The sequence below is a fragment of the Mastomys coucha genome, unplaced genomic scaffold (genome assembly GCF_008632895.1).
Source record: "Mastomys coucha isolate ucsf_1 unplaced genomic scaffold, UCSF_Mcou_1 pScaffold21, whole genome shotgun sequence".
Taxonomy (NCBI): Eukaryota; Metazoa; Chordata; class Mammalia; order Rodentia; family Muridae; genus Mastomys; species Mastomys coucha.
This window is the reverse complement of record NW_022196904.1, coordinates 1,260,421-1,277,085: the sequence shown is the minus strand read 5'-3', so window position 1 is coordinate 1,277,085 and position 16,665 is coordinate 1,260,421. Positions and strand designations below refer to the sequence as shown.

Below are 16,665 nucleotides of genomic sequence, written 5' to 3'. Positions count from 1 at the left end.
TCTCTCTCTCTCACACACACACACACACACACACACACACACACACACACACTCACACACACAGAGACACAGATGCGCGCGCGCAGTACTCCCCCAACAGCTGCAGTCTGGAAGAAATTACTCTTCTAAACAGCCAGACTTCCCTGGTTTCAGGAAATTCCAGGCTGGGCGGGGGAGGGGGAGGGCTGGGGGCGCGCCCGTCCTTTCCCCTAGCTCTACCCCTGCTTCCACTACGCTCAGTCCTGGTCTCCTCCTACCTCCACAACCCCTTCAAAGTGCCCTTAGCTTTTCTACCATCAAGGCTTTCTAGTCCTTTAAATCCTAGAGGCAAACTTTCAGGGACTAAGGAAGGCTGGGAGGGGCCTATGGCTTAACCCTCTCAACCTGGGACTAGAGACCAACTTGGCTGACTGGGCGTTGATTTGGTTGGGAGACTGCCATGGCCCCCGAGAGGGGCTGAAGCTTATTCCTGGTGCAGGTAAGAAGGAACTTCCGGGGGTTGCGGGACTCTAGTGGCTAGTCTCCTGGGTCTGAGGAGAATTCTGATAGAGAATGCAGAACCCTGGACCCCTGGAATGTGAGAGGAAAGCAGGGGAACTCCCAGCCTGTGAAACCAGAGATCTAGGAGGTGGGGCTCCTAGGACCCAAGGGTGCCTGACCCAGCCTGAGGCGGTGGCACTCAGACTGCATGCCTAGGTCCTGGAGCCCCTACCAGGAAGGACGTGACACTTGTTTTATTTGCCAGGTGAGATCCCTCCTGGAGAAAGAAGGAAAAAGGCGTCAGAGAGGTAGCCTCCGAGGCCAGGAGGGACCCCAGCTTAAGCCGGATCTCAATTCAGTCTCGACCACGAGGTGAGAAGTTTGTAGTGGGCAGGGGTCTTCAGCCAGAGAAAAAAAAAAGACGGACTAGTTACCAAACAGACCAGGGCCTTTGAAGTCCCCAATGCAGCTCGGTGGCTGTAGGAAAAGGATTGCCAATCCTAAAATCCCGGGGGTCTCCAGGTGGGGTCTCTTGCCAGGTTTGGGCTCCGCCCTCTTCCAGCCTGAGAACCAGTCCAGCCAGCTCTGGAGCGGGTTGTTATTTCCTTGCTGGCAGGGCTGGGGCTGAGAGAGGACAGAGGTGAGCCAGCTGTGCAACCCCCCGCCCCCCCCCCCCACACACACACACCCGGCGGCAGCTGGAGCCACGCGGTACTTAGGCAGGAAAAAGAGGGTGGAAGAGGCCAGAGAGGGTGTGCTTATCTGAGTATGTGTCTGTCAGGGCGGGCTGGGTTGCCTGTGTGTGCTTGCTTCCAGTCTACTTTGCATTGATCCCTAACAACAGCCCCTCTGTGAGAGCCTAGACTGATGACGAACTTTTTCCAAGAATGACCACATTGCCTTGTGTTTAACAGGCCTGCAACATGCATATTCGAGGTTAGAGCTGAGTGTGCAAAAGGACACCTAGATTGCAGGGGATTGTGACTCGCTCAAGGTCTCAGAGCTAGCCAGGACTACAGGGGCATTAAAATCTCCATATGCATGTGTGAGAGTATGTATGTAGTGTGTGTTGCATTCGAATATGTTAGGGTCACCTGCTAGATTATTCTCCACTTTATTCTTGAAATGAGAGAGATTTCTTATTCAACCTGGAGTTGAATAAGCCCCAGCTGTCTTCCTGCTCCTGCCCTCTATAGTGTTGGGTTTAGAGGGTTTCTGAATGGGTGCTGTGGATTTGAACTCAGGTCCTTGTGATTGTGCAGCAAGTACCCTTGCCTGACTCTAAACAACTAACCATCTTTCCAGTCCCAAGAGCTTTTTTTCCCCAAGAGACCAAATCTCACTATGTAGTCCTGGCTGGCCTGAAACTCTCTATGTAGACCAGGTTTACCTTAGACTTATAAATATCCACTTACCCCTGCTTTCTATACACTGGGATTAAAGGCATATGCCATCATATCCACTTCCAAAAGCTCTTTTTGGTTGTGAGCCTAACCTTTAACAGCTGAACCTTCTCTCTAGCCCCACAGGAGCTCTTTTAATTCACATCCTCCCCCCATATACAATGGACGAGAAAAACAAAGTCACATAAGGTACCACATGAGAGCTCTGGCCTTCATATCAAATTAAAACTTTTTTGTTGCCCTCCATGTGGTCCTCCTCCTGGGAGTGACTGTCAACTGCAATAGCTTCTTTACATGTCAGTCTTCACCAGCCTGTTCTAAATCTTGTCTCCAGAATTTTATTCCTGTGTGACCCAGGGTCAGTTTTTGAACCTTTCTGTTTTTCATCATTGAAGAAAAAAAAAGTTATCACCTTCTGCTCCGAGGATTGTTTTGAGGATTAAAGGGGTTTTGCATCCTTTCAAGTTACCAAATCATCCATGAGAATGTGCTTGGGAAACAAAGTGGATCATTTGTGTGTGTGTTTTTTAACATCCTTTAACATACAGTGGTCTGGCTCTTGTTTTTCAGAGAATAAATTCAGCAAAAGATTAAGGGAACTCCCATAAGAAAAAAAAAAAGGACAATTTCTAGCACCAGTATATGTAATGTTACAATTGTGATGTTAGCTGAACCTAAGGGTGTAGGCCTATAATCCCAGTTCCTAGGGAGCAGAGGCTGAGGCAGGAGGATCACAAGTTCTAGGTCCAGGTCATGGAATAAGTATAAATAGAAAATAAAACATCAGTTTGGGCAACCTAATGAGATCCCATCTGAAAATGTTAAAAAAAAAATCTCCCTCTTCCCCCTTCCCTCTTTTGCTGTCTTCTTTCTTCCTTCCTTTCTTCCTTTCTTCCTTTCTTTCTTTCTTTCTTTCTTCCTTTCTTCCTTTCTTTCCTTCCTTTCTCCTCCCCCCTTCTCTCTGTGTATATGTAATCCTGGCTGATCTGGGATTTACTGTGTAGACCAGGCTAGCCTCAAATTCAGTTTTCTGCCTGCCTCTGCCTCCCTGCCTGACTTTCCTCTGCCTCTGCTGGGATTAAAAGTATACACTACCACTGGGCGGTGGTGGCGCGCACGCCTTTAATCCCAGCGTTTGGGAGGCAGAGGCAGGTGGATTTCTGAGTTCTAGGACAGCCAGGGCTACACAGAGAAACCCTGTCTCAAGCAAACCAAAAAAAAAAAAAGCTATATCCTACCACGCCCCCACTTAATTTTTTTTGTTTTAAAGGTCAATGGTAAAGTGCTTGCTTAACAACAAGGTTGTTAGCTAGCCCTAGGTTTTATCCTCAGCACTCCAACAAAAAAAGGGGTAAAATTCTAGGTGGCATTTATTTATTGAACATTTACTGTGTGCTTTACTGAGATGGAGTATTCTATTGATATTCTACTTGACAGATGAGAAAATAAGATCAGATGGTTCACATGCTTATCCAAAGCCACACTGCAGCCTCGGTGGCCAGATCTGAGCATCTATCTGATTTGCTGAATTCTACCTGGTTTTCCTTCTCACTGCAGAGTGCTGAGATGAAGGGCATTGCTGGCTACTAGAAAGGATCTTTGTGGTTAACTGTGGCTCAGTATTTATGAGTGAGTCAAATACAGCATTTAAAAATAGGAAAAATCCTGCTAAGTTGTTAAGGGCCAGTCTCCTAGCCCATCAAAACTTTTGTTTACATTATGGTGGAAGAAGGGAGAGGTGATTGCATGTCAAGTTACAGTAAAAATATGTCGCTTCTCTAGGTTAAGGGTAGAGTAGGATTGGTATACCAAGAGCGGTTTGAGAGATTGACAAGATTGCACAGCTTTGGAAGCTCAGCACTTGGGAGAGCTGAGGCAGGAGGATTGCCATGAGCTGCCTGGGGGATGCTATCTCCAAAATAAAACCAACAACAATAAACACCAATACTGATGGTAGGCCTGTAATCTCAACTACTCAGGATGCTGAGGAAGAAGAATAATGAAGTTTAAGGCCTAGGGTACAAAGTGAGTTCAAAGATAGCCTGGAAAACTTAGTAAGATCTTGTTCTGTAATGAAAATCAAAAAGGCTTGGGAGAAGGGCATGAAAGTGTTGGAGCTAAGATTCAAGACATTAGAAGCACTGGCTGCTCTTCCAGACCACCTGGGTTTGATTCCCACATCTTTTATACATAATATAGTGAAGGGTCTCCTAGTGGGCCCGTGCCAAGGTATCCCCCCTATGTAATTACACTATGCAACTGATCTGGTATAAAGGGGGTTTATTTGGGGGAGGGAGGGGAGGGAGGGTCTGGGGAAGAGGTCAAGGCAGACAATAGACATGTAGACAGGCAGACAGACAGGAACAGAGCCATGAGGGCAGAGTAGCTATCCAGAGGTCACATGGATAACCAGGTTATGCCCAAAGGACATATGAATGTGCACTCAATGCATTTCTTCATAGTGATGAATGACTGCCATGGTAAATAGCTGAGCTTTGCTGAAGGCAATCCTGTATGAAGGTAACCAATCTGCTTAAAATACAAAGTTAAAAGTTAAAAACAACAGGATTAATGTCTGTGGGGATGTCCTAGGTATTCAATTCAGCTGCAAATTAGCAACTATCTGACCCAATGTCTGGTCACCACATGAGTGGGAGGTGGCTTTGAGAATTAACAGAAAACTGTTACTTCTCAGGTAAGAGTGGAAACTACATTCCAAGTTCTAAGTCAGTTTCCACAGTCTCCATGTTCTCTGTCCCACAAGGTCTAAAACCCTGAAGCAAGGTAGCTTGTCCAATCTGGGACACAGGCAAGCAAAGGTGGGTCAAGAATGCATGTCCAATACAGCATTCTGTCACCATTGAGGGCACTCAGCCAGCTCACAGGTCAGCATCATCCTTTGTCCAAGCATCAGCATGTCATACCAATCACTCTGGCAGCTAGCATACTCCTGCAGGATTCTGCAGAAAAAACACAAATATGCCCTCTTCTCCATATTAAATACCTGATCAGGATCATGTCATATGCCAATAAGTGGATCCTTCCATTTCACCTAGGCATAAGTATACCTAGCTATAGGGTGCCATAGACACTCAGCAGAGAGTTCCTTGGCATTCAAATTTTAAAATTTTAAAAATAAAAGCCTGATTTAAATAATGTGTATGGGGATATAATTCCCTCCTTTTTTTTTTTTTTTTTTTTTTAATTTTTTGAGACAGAGTTTCTCTGTATAGCCCTGGCTGTCCTGGAACTCACTCTGTAGACCAGTCTGGCCTCAAACTCAGAAATCTGCCTGCTTCTGCCTCCCAAGTGCTGGGATTAGAGGTGTGTGCCACCACTGCCTGGCTCCTTTTTTGTTTTCTAAGAAGATATTGTTTTAAAGTTCCATAATATCTTGTCCTTGAGAATTATAAGAAATCCCAGTAATATGGGTAACATTAAATTGTTGACAAAACATCTCAAATGCTTGACAGTAATAGCCAGTTCCATTATCTGTTTTAATCTAATTTGGAATACCACACACAGAAAAATAATGCAGGCAATGACCAATTACATTTTTAGTTGCTTCTCCTGTTAAAGCAGCTACAACTAGAAAGCCTGAAAAGGTATCAATAGTCACATGTGCATATTTTATCTTTCTAAAATCAGAAATATGAGTATCCACTTGCAATAATTTATTAAATACAAGTCCTTGAGAATTAACACCATTATGTGGTACAGGTAGAAATTGAGGACACTGAGAACAATTCCTTACAATTTGACATGCACATTCTCTAAAAATATCAAATTGTCTTAAGCCACTACTATTTTGATGATGTAAAGAATGAGATTATATGGCCCATTGTTCTTGTGTAAGGCCTATAATCTGTCTGGGATACAAATCTGCTATGACATTGTCTTAAGCAGGTCTTGTCCAGGCAGTCTAGGATGAATTCTTAAATGTCCAAAGACAGTCCCTCAAAGGAACAGTACTTTCTCTTAACTTGAGTTGTATATGCATAAACAATTGCAAAACTTAAGAATTAGCAGTATCAAAAAGGAACAATTTCAAGAAATTGTAAGCTTTGATATATATATATATATATATATATATATATATATATATATAGGCTATCAGTATACAAATTAAAAGCTTGATTTTAACACTTTAAAAACTGGCTACAGCATGTAGTTTGATTATTTGTGTTGACGTAGAGGGAAACTCACGAGAATAAACATGTGATCCAATCACATATATTTTTCTCCCATAGAAGAGTTGTTTATAAATACAGTAGATGTATTCTGTATGGGATGAATGCATAAATTTACAGGTAACACAAAAGCATGCATAGAAGCAAATCTTAATAACTTGCCTTTTCGATGATGACTATCAATTTTGCCTAAAAAGTTTGCCATGCAATAGGCCAAATATCAATAACCAATTCAATTGCTGTTTGAAACAAGGAATAGATGTCTTGTACAGTTTTTAAGACATTCTTTCCAAAATACTTTCATGATTCTATCTTTATTAACACCGCAACAGCTTTATAGTGGGATGTTAAAACTTTCTTGGAGATGAAGAAAGATGAATCCACATTAATGGTCCTTTTGCCAAAGAATTGCTGTGGGCACATTGAGTAACAATAATTAACTTAAACAACTAACAATTGATCACAGCAGCTTCCTTTACTTTCTGCAAAGCTATTCAACCCTCACCAGTTAATTTGCATCCCCCTGGAGAACATCCAACAAAGACTTAAGTCCTCTTGAGGTGAGCTTATGGTGAGACCTAAGCCAGTTAACATCTCCTGGAAGCTTTTGAAAATAATTTGAAGTAAGCAAGTCATCTTTTCTTTTCTTGAATTTTCTGTGCCACAATTTTTCTAGGATATAACTGAGGCCCCAAATATTGAAAAAAGATATTGCCTCTGAATCTTTTTTGGAGCAGCAACCACTCCAAAATTTTTAAAGCTCGTTGTATAAAGAGCAAAGGTTTGTAGTAAAATTCCATCAGAGGGATCAGCTAATAAAATACTCTCCATCTAATAAAGCGTACACACTGAAAGATTCAAAGTCCTAACTTCTTGTTTTTTACCAAGCAGGGCACGCCTTTAATCCTAGCACTTGGGAGGCAGAGGCAGGTGGATTTCTGAGTTCTAGACCAGCCTCTTCTACAGAGTGAATTCCAGGACAGCCGGGGCTACACAGAGAAACCCTGTCTCAAAAAAACCAATATATATATATATATATATATATATATATATATATATATATATATATATATATATATGCATATATGTATGTATTATATATATAATGTAAGGCTATTAGCCATTCCTAGAGGTAAAACTTTCCAGTGATTACAAGCTCACTAGAAGCAAACCCTTTACAATTATCAGGATGCAAAGAAAAAAACAACCTTCCAAATCCATAATAATTCTTTATGGAGTAGGCAGGCCAGATTGTAATGCCTCTACCAGTTCCACAGCCTCATTGACCTTTCATAAATCTTATGTTTGAACTTTATTTTGAACAACACCTGGATAAATCTGTAATGATGCTATTTTGGCTTAAAAATAATTCCCTGAAGGCAAGGTGAGGGCCCAAAATCTTCCCCAGGCAGGGTTTGTAAGACAAAAGCAGAGCCACACAAACCTGAGTCTGCTCTGAGCTTTGCATTAACCCCAATGTAAATATTTCTTAATCTGAGCCTACTGCCCAATGATTACCCCTCTTGCAGTGAGGACAGATTCCAGGGGAGCAATTCTACTGCTTGTCTATGCCTTTGATATTTGGACAGTCTTTCCTAAAATGATTTATACTTAAAACCTTCCTTATCACCTCGGCACTGTGAAAGCATTGCTTGTATGTAGTCCCCTGCATGGCAGCAGCCATAGCTAGACCTGGATTGCTTTTTCTAGGATGTGGTCTCCCTCCTTGTGTTGAAGGTTTCCATCTATTAACCTTTGAAGGGCTGGATTTGTGGAAAGATACTGTGTAAGTTTGGTTTTGTCAGGGTGTACTTTGGTTTCTCCATCTATGGTAATTGAGAGTTTTGCTGGGTATAGTAGTCTGGGCTGGCATTTGTGTCCTCTTAGGGTCTGTATGACATCTGCCCAGGATCTTCTAGCTTTCATAGTCTCTGGAGAGAAGTCTGATGTAATTCTGATAGGTCTGCCTTTTTATATTACTTGATCTTTTTCCCTCACTGCTTTTAATATTCTTTCTTTGTTTTGTGCATTTGGTGTTTTGACTATTATGTGGTGGGAAGAATTTTTTTTCTGGTCCAGTCTGTTTGGAGTTCTATAGGCTTCTTGTATGTTCATGGGTATGTCTTTCTTTAGGTTAGGGAAGCTTTCTTCTATAATTTTGTTGAAGGTATTTACTGGCCCTTTAAGTTGGAAGTCTTCACTCTCTTCTATACATATTATCCTTAGGTTTGGTCTTCTCATTGTGTCCTGAATTTCCTGGATGTTTTGGGTTAGGAGCTTTTTGCATTTTGCTTTTTCAGTGTTTTCTATGGTATCTTCTGCACCTGAGACTCTCTCTTCTATCTCTTGTACTCTGTTAGTGATGCTTGCATCTATGTTTCCTGACTTCTTTCCTATGATTTCTATCTCCAGAGTTGTCTCTCTTTGTTATTTCTTAACTGTTTCTATTTCTATTTTTAGGTTCTGTATGATTTTGTTCAGTTCCTTCATCTGTTTGGTTGTGCTTTCCTGTAATTCTTTAAGGGATTTTTGTGTTTCCTCTTTAAGGACTTGAACCTGTTTACCTGTGTTCTCCTGTAATTCTTTAAGGGATTTTTGTGTTTCCTCTTTTAAGGGCTTAAACCTGAGTTGTTTATGCTCTTCTTAAATTCCTCTATCACCATCGTGAGATATGATTTTAGATCCAAATCTTGCTTTCCTGGTGTTTTGGGATATCCAGGACTTGCTGTGGTAGGTGTACTAGGTTCTGATAAAGCCAAGTAGTCTTGGTTTCTGTTGGTAAGATTCTTGTGTTTGCCTTTTGCCATCTGTTGATCTCTGGTGTTAGATGTTCTTGCTGTCTCTGGCTGGAGCTTGTTCCTCCTGTGGGTCTGTAAGTCTGTGTCAGCACTTCTGGGAGATCAGCTCTCCCTCAGGTAAGACCTGTGTTCAGTGGGCTGTGTATCAGTTGTCCCTCCTGAGTCCTGGGGTCAGAACAATCCCTGGAGACAGGCTCTCCACTTACAGGGAAGGGGCAGAGAGGGCTGTGGATCTGCAGTACCACCTCCTAGGTGAAGATGGAAGTAGCAAGGCACATATTTCTACCTTTAAGATCAGTTAAAAACAAAATGAAGCGGCTACACAAATCTTATAAATTTAGACCAAACAACATTTTTACTTTTTCTAGCTATAATTTCGAGAGAGAAAGCACTTTTTTTCATTTGCTGAACCCAATAATCACAATTGCAGAGATTTTTCAGGAAAAAGCAACTATCAGCTTACTTGCCTTAGAACTTGAGACCCCGTTTAAAAGCAGCTTTCCAGCAGGACTTCTGCTGTGCTTGACTCTTGGCTAAGGGTGCAGGGAGCAATTTACATCAGCCTCCGCTGTGCAAGTGAGACTGAGTCAAGAGATGGATAGCCAGCAGATAAAGTTTTAACCATTTTTTTCTTTTCAACATGAAACATAGAACAACAGTCATTCAAACAATGAAACAAAAACAGACACTAATTGACATGTGGACAGATTGGTGTACCAAAGACAGACAATACAGAGAGGGAAGAGAACTTGATGTAACCAGAACTAAGGATGTCTCCTAGAGGGGCCAGAGAGAAAGCAGGATGTCTCCTGATCTTCTTCTGTTCTTAGAAGAGTTCTGAAGTCCATTTTCCTTCTCTCTTGATCTCTCTCTCTCTCACGTCTTTTGTATATCTAGCATCTCCTTTTTTGTTGTTGTTTTTTACTCTTTTTATTTTATTTTATTTTAAGCCCCACTCCTCTCGCCTGATGCAGTTCTTGGCTGCAGACAATTGCCTATATAGAATTCCCCATACCAATGAGCTGTCACTCCTAGCCGATATCAGCGTTGGGCCATCGCTGATTCAGTCTAGCCTGTATCCTTTTTGCACCTTTACAATCAATAGCCTTCAAAAGATGAAATCTATAGCGCTAACATTAATGCTGTATGTTGCTTACCACTGTGCGGAATACATAACTTCTACCGTTTTCTGTGGAGTGCCACCAAAGACAGCGTGCCTCAGTTGGTCTCTCCGTGCCCAGGTCCCTCGTTCAGGTGCCACCTGTAGCTGTCCAGTGGCTTTGGATAGCCGGGTGTACCTGGAAGGAAAACTGGGGATGGAATAGAATGGGTGGACGAGAGAAATAACAAGCCAAGACAAAGTTTCTCTGATCATGGCTCAAATTTTAATTTTTCAGCTCTGCTTTTACATAGGCAAAACCCCAAAGCCCATCCCTTAGTTTCAGCTGGATTGAATTGCAAGGTAAGCTCAGGCAGCTCAGCGGGAGGGCAATTCTCAGTTCCTGGTCTCTGGCAGGAGGATGCAAATATAGTGAGGCTGCCTCCAGCATTGGAAGTTTGTTTAGCCAATTCAAGGCTGGGGGAACAGAGAAGGACAAAAAAGGAGAGAGGAAGAGATTATACAAGAAGACTAGGGAACAGAGAAAGAATTGGGTCCAGCAGTCCTTTTACAGGCTGCCTGCACCTGGCAGCAATAGGTAATGGCGGCCGATGATGAAGTAAGGCATCCCTGGGAGGAGCCTAGAGGAACAACACCCACAGGGTAACCTTTGGTCTTCAGTAATTCCAAGAGATTTGACACCCAGTTTTGGCCTCTATGGGCAGCAGCCAGGCATGTGACACACAGACACACATTCGGGCAAAACACCCATACACTTAAAATTTAAAAAACAAAACAAAACTTTTTTTTTTAATTGACATGGGAATGTAGCTCAGTGTTAGAGTGCTTTTCTGGAATGTGTGAGATCCTAGGTTCAGTCCGGAGTAGAGAGGAACACATGTAAAGGGTATGTGCATACTACATGCAGTTAAACTATGTCTATCTAAATTCAATTATTTCAGGTAGTTTTGTCTTGACACCTCTCCCCAGGGCGCTGAATGCTGAAAGAACAATGTTGGCTGCTTTGCCTTTCTCATACAGTTTTACCAAGTCTAATCTTTGTTCCGCAGTTATTGCTTGGAGGACACAGCCTTTTCTTCTCCCAACACTAGCACTTCCAGCTGGCAATACTTAATATTAAAAACAAGCTTTTCTTTAAGTTGCTGTTTCTGTGTGCTCTGCAAGGAATCGGAAGTGTCACTTTATCTGTTGTACAGACAGGAAAATGAAAAGACTAATTTGTGGAGATTCACTTAACTAGAAAAGGGTGGGACTTTGATTGAAATAGAAACAAGGGATTTCATTATAATAGCAGTGAGTATTAAAAGTACATGGTTGTAAAAGTCCCTCCCAAAATTTCCATGGAAAAAGACGGAGCTTCAGGATATTGGCCAAGGCTTGGTGTGTTTCTGTTTTCCACCCAGTCAGGTGTGGTGCAGTAATCTAGAAGCTGCACATCTGGTTTACAATTCACTAGCTGGCAGCTGCAAACATATGATATTCTTGCTGATATTTATTAGGTCTGCTCTTTTTATCTGTGTGCTTGTGTGTGTGTGTGTGTGTGTGTGTGTGTGTGTGTGTGTGTGTGTATGTTTGTACCTGTGGACACCACATGCAAGCTTGGTGCCCGTGGTGGTCAGAAGAAGGCATCAGATCCCCTGGAATTGATGGTAATGGGTAGTTGTGAACCACCACGTGGGTAGTGGGAATGTGTATATTTGTGTATATTTGCACATGTCTGTGTGTGTGCACAGTACCTGCAGAAGCAAGCAGAGGGCATCAGTCTTCTTGGAGGTGTAGTTATAGGAAGTTGTAAACTGTGGGACATGGGTACTGAGATCAGAGCTTCCCTGGAAAAGCAGCAAACAAAATTAACCTTATTAACATATAAGGTATTTGCTTTCTTATTAGTGTTTTTACAAAACATGAGACGTTATACTGCTAGGTCATAGTCCCCCCCCCAAAAGGAGATCATTTCAATTATTAAATTCTGTGCAAATATACTTCACTCCCTTGGAAAAGCAGCAAACGCTAAACCCCTGAGCCATCTCTTCAGTCCCCTATTACTGCCAATTATATAAAATGTGTGCTAGTAGCCATGGTTAAAGAAGAAACAAAAGATAAAAAATTAGTGTTAGGGGATACTAACACTAATGGGGTGGTGAGAAATGGGGTGGGAGAAGGTGATAAAGTGAAAAAAAAACCCCACAAAGTAGCAAAGATCAGGTACAGTTCTGGGCATGTTAGACTCAGGAAAACCTAAGTATGTCACTGAGTTCAGCAGTAGTGACCTTGAGAACCTCCCAGTCTGCTTCCTCATTTGTTAACTGACAATAATAGTTCCACCATAGTCCTGTTTTATGAGAGCATTCTGTGGCTGACTTTGTGGGATAAGGACAGAGTTGGGTCTCCCGGATGGATGAGGCAGCTCTGATAAGCCTATGTCCCCACAGATGCCGGTATTGAAGCAGCTGGGCCCTGCAAGGCCCAAGAAGCGACTGGAGCGCGGAGCACTCTCTATCTCAGCACCCCTTGGAGACTTCAGGCACACAATGCATGTGGGCCGTGGTGGCGATGCCTTCGGGGACACTTCATTCCTGAGTCGCCACGGGGGCGGTCCGCCTCCTGAACCCCGAGCCCCACCGGTTGTGGCCCCACATTCTGTCCCTCCACCTGTAGTCCCACAGCCCCCTGTGCCTGGTCTCCTAGTGCCTTCACCAGCGGACCCACTGCTGTCCTTCCACCTGGACCTGGGCCCCTCTATGCTGGACGCGGTGTTAGGGGTCATGGACGCGGAGCGCGGCGAGACAACGGCCCCCAAGCCCGATGGGGATGCCAACCCTGGAATACAGCACCCCAAGGCCCTCTGCTGCGCCAACGCTGACCTCCATCTGGACGACATCATCGGTCTATAGTGTCGTGACTCCCGCAACCCCTCCCTCCCAGCACTTCACTTTTGTACACATAAATGGCTGAGGTTTGTGCCATGGACTGGCTATTCACTTTACAAGGGAAAGGGTGCAGAAGCAGGACAGTGGTGGGGTGCCACCAACTAAAAAGTCAAGTTTGTCGTCAGTGACGCTCCTTTTAAGAGTTTGAAAGTGTATTCATGTAATGCCTCTCCCGAAAGGCGTAGCCCCATTCTCCCACAGCCCCATTCCTTCCTCAAACGTTGACTGGTCCTCACTATCACCTGGATAAAGTCCAGACCACGTAACAGCTGCTATTGGAAAAACTGGCCTAAAGAGTCAACAGTCGCCTGGCCATCCACTTCCCTCCAGGTGTACTCTGACTGGGCGGTGCCGCTTCTTTTTCAGGGAGCGGCCGCAAAGGGAAGTGGTTGGCGACTCCATTGGAATCACGAGGGGTGTAGTTCCTATGGGAAAGGCTTTAGGTCCCACTAACTTTGTGTCGTCCCGCAGGAGGCTGTTGCTTTACAAATCTGGGCACAAAGTTCAGCCTGAGCCCATCGACGTCCAGATATTTTAACATCCCAGATGTTCAGGGCTGCCCCAGCCTATATCCGGACAGAGAGTGAAGCAAGATCCTCAAAGGTTTTCAGAGGGGAGGAACAACTAGAATTAGTCTCTGAGTTTGGGACGGAGCTATCTTAGGTCCCTAGAGGGATGAGACCAATTTAAATTAACCGGACTAGAGGTAGAGTAAAAGCTTTTAAAGTTTCCAAAGGGGTGGGTCGTATATGTCAACCTTTAGGCTGGAGACAGGAGTAAAACCACACCCCTACTACGAGACGCAGGAAAAACCTTTTAACAGTGGTTGAATCCAGGATAAGACCATCGAGGGGCGGAGCATATGTAAAACATTCATGTGGGATGGAGCCAAGGTAAAGGCGTGAGGCTCCTAGGAAAGACAGGAGCGGACATTTATAAATAATTTGACAAGTCCAGGAGTCACTTTACACGTTGTGAGGTATGGAATGTAAGGTAATCAATGGTATGGGGGCTGGCTACAAACTTTAAGGACGGTTGGGGGCGGGGCCAGGACCGCTACCTCCCCTCCTCCCAACAAAGCGCGGTGTACAAGTAAATCAGTTGCTGCCCTGCCAGGCTGCCTAGAGGTCTCGAGGGGCTGAGCAGATGCGAAGTATCTGGAGACCGCAGGAGGGGTTTTCTAAGCCCTACCCCCCACCCGACTGAGGAACATACGTAAATCGGATGCGGAGAAGCCTTGCCCCTAGACTTTCTTGAGGCCCTGACAGCGGTGGGGCACATGTCAAGTGTTTGCGAAACTGTCTCGCTAAAGTCCCTAAAGGGAGGAGCACATATAAAGTAGTTGGACGGAATGGAACGTGGTTCCAGAGAAGCTTGACACGCATGTAAATTAGCTGCTTGGGCGGGGCCAGGCTCTCTAAGGCTCCCTGAGGGGCTGGACATATGTAAATCATTTTAGGTGGGGCAAGACCCAGTGGTTTACAAGCGGGATGCGAGTAAATAACCTGGGCTTGAGATTGGAGCGCCAGAGCCCGAGTTACATTCTGACGCCCGGCCTAGTCCTTTGGCCTCCTTCCACCTGATGCGGGCGGGGCTTCGGGCGTCACAGTTGGATATCAACGTTGCGAACAGAGACCGCTTAGGGCGTGGAGGACCATGGAGGCCTCGGCCGATTCCTCTGAGGCCCCCGCGGCCTGCCGCTTCTTCCTAGAGGGCCGCTGTCGCTTCGGTGCGCGCTGCCGTCAGCCACATCCCGGGGCCCCGGCGCCGCCTCCCGAGGTTGCGCAGCCAGAGGCTGGGGCCAAGAAGCCGGCTCTGCGTACTGCTGCTGACGTCATCCGACGCATCCGCTGGGACCCGCGCCTGGACCCGGCTGACTTTTCGGTGGGCTACACCGACCGCTTCTTGGGAGTGCAGGAAGAGCCGTTCTGCGCCTTCTGCTGGGACCAGCCGCTGGCAGCGCTCGGACCCGGCGTGTTGGCAGTGCCGCAGCACCGCATATGCTACTTCCGCTTCCGCGGCCTCCTGGTGTGGGACCGTGCCTCCCGTACTGACCTTATTTTTGGCTCGGGCTCTGTGGCTGGACGGGGACCCACTATCTTTGATACGCTGGACGGCGGAGACAAGCATTGGACAGAGGTCACACCAGAAATTCCTGACACAGAGAAAACAGGGGTGGGTTTAGAGGGTCTGGATACCCAGGATGCCCCTGAGGAAGCGGGTAGAAACCCAACCAGAACTGGGCTTGATTTAGGCCTGGAGATACCCAAAGAGGGTGGGGCAATTAAAGAGACAAGAATTGGGCTTGATTCCACCCTGGAGACACCTGAAGTGGATGGGCCAACCAAAGAGACCGTCCTGAATGAGATTACTGAGTTAGAAACACCAGACCCAAGCATGTACTTCTCAGGAGTAAAGGAAATCTTCAACTCAGTAGAGGTGTCCAGAGCTACAGTGCTTCCACAATGGCAGGCACAGGCCATGGAAACTAAGGGACTTTCTGCTGAAGAGATGGAAAGTGTGTGGGATCCAGGCGTTTGGCCTGATGACAGAAGGGCCCCTCGACAGCCCCGGCCTACACATTTTGTGGCACTGATGGTGACAGAGCCTGGGCTTAGGGCTGAGTTGGTCAAGGCACAAGAGCATCTGGTCCGGATTGCCCCTTCTTGTGTTGAGTTCCTGGTACCAGCACAGGCCTTGCACCTGACAGTGGGCTTGCTAAGGCTCACAGGCCCTGGGGAGGAGGCTGCAGCAGCTCGAGCTCTTCGGAGAGCCGTCTTGAAACCAGGGCTTCAGGCACCCTCCCTGTTACAGTTCCGGGACTTGGTTCTTCTGGGCCATCATGTGCTCTGTGCTACACCATCCCCCACATTGGCAGGCATGGCCCAAATGCTGAATCAGAGGCTAGAGGCCGAAGGGCTTAGAGTGGTGCAACTGCCAGAACTACAACCACACCTCACCCTGGCTAAGGTACCACATGGAACGCAGGTCTGCCTCCCTAAGCTTGAGTACATCCTGAACCAGGAGCTAGGAAAGCAGCCCCTAGGGAAACTCTGGCTTTGCCGCATGGGCAGAGCAGGACATAGCTATCTACCCCTGGCTGAAATTCCCCTGAAGTGACAGGTTTCACATTTCAGATAAGAAACAGGCCAAGCAGAAACAGGTTCTCGCTCTCTCTCTTTAATTTTGGTTTCAAGCTTCCAAAATGTACTGTACTCAATGCTCAAGGAGAATGAAGGAAGGGGAGGGGAGAGGTAGGGAGGGGAGGCAGGGAGGCATCTGGAAAAAAAGCAGCCTGACAGTCCAGCTGTTTGCAACCTCATAGCACATCCTCCAGTTACATGGCAGAAGGGGGAGGGGTAAAAAGAAAAGGGGAGAAGGAAGAAAAGTAACTTAAATAAACACACACACAGAGAAAAGAGAAGGAAACATGACGTGAGTTGGTGATCCATGAAGGCAGAGGGGAGGAAAGAAGGGAGGGTAACCATTTTACCTGTGTTGAACCAGGGAGTGGGAAGGGAAGAGGAAGGAGGGAAAGAAAAAAAAAATCAGAAGAAACATTGGGGCAGAGGGAGGAAGGGACACGGAGACAACTTAATACAACTTGAGTAGAAGACGAGGCAGCCCGGCCGGCTTGGTCCCGCGAAGGCCTTGGAGTCCTCAGTGCGGTGTGGCGCTGGTCTGGTTGTGTCGGTGGTGCTGGCTGGCATTTCTGGGGTGAGGAGCTGAAGGTGGGGCATAGTC

At 45.6% G+C, this 16,665-nt stretch overlaps 2 protein-coding genes across 3 annotated transcripts; both read left to right on the top strand.

Moving 5' to 3' along the window:
* The first annotated feature begins 235 nt into the window (after window positions 1-235).
* Cdc42ep5 (CDC42 effector protein 5) lies at window positions 236-12,957 on the top strand. 2 transcript variants are annotated; one of them, XM_031385092.1, is made up of 3 exons: window positions 236-478; window positions 746-852; window positions 12,424-12,957. In XM_031385092.1, the coding sequence occupies exon 3, from the start codon at window positions 12,424-12,426 to the stop codon at window positions 12,883-12,885; it is 462 nt and encodes a 153-aa protein (XP_031240952.1). In that variant the 5' UTR covers window positions 236-478; window positions 746-852; the 3' UTR covers window positions 12,886-12,957. The 2 variants fall into 2 exon arrangements, with proteins under 2 accessions (XP_031240952.1, XP_031240953.1); XM_031385093.1 differs by lacking the exon at window positions 236-478 and adding an exon at window positions 612-628 and having other exon boundaries at window positions 12,424-12,954.
* Window positions 12,958-13,554: 597 nt separating this feature from the next.
* Leng9 (leukocyte receptor cluster member 9) lies at window positions 13,555-16,346 on the top strand. The gene has a single exon (XM_031385078.1). It carries the CDS (start codon window positions 14,578-14,580, stop codon window positions 16,039-16,041), a length of 1,464 nt encoding a protein of 487 aa, XP_031240938.1. The 5' UTR covers window positions 13,555-14,577; the 3' UTR covers window positions 16,042-16,346.
* The last annotated feature ends 319 nt before the right edge of the window (window positions 16,347-16,665 follow it).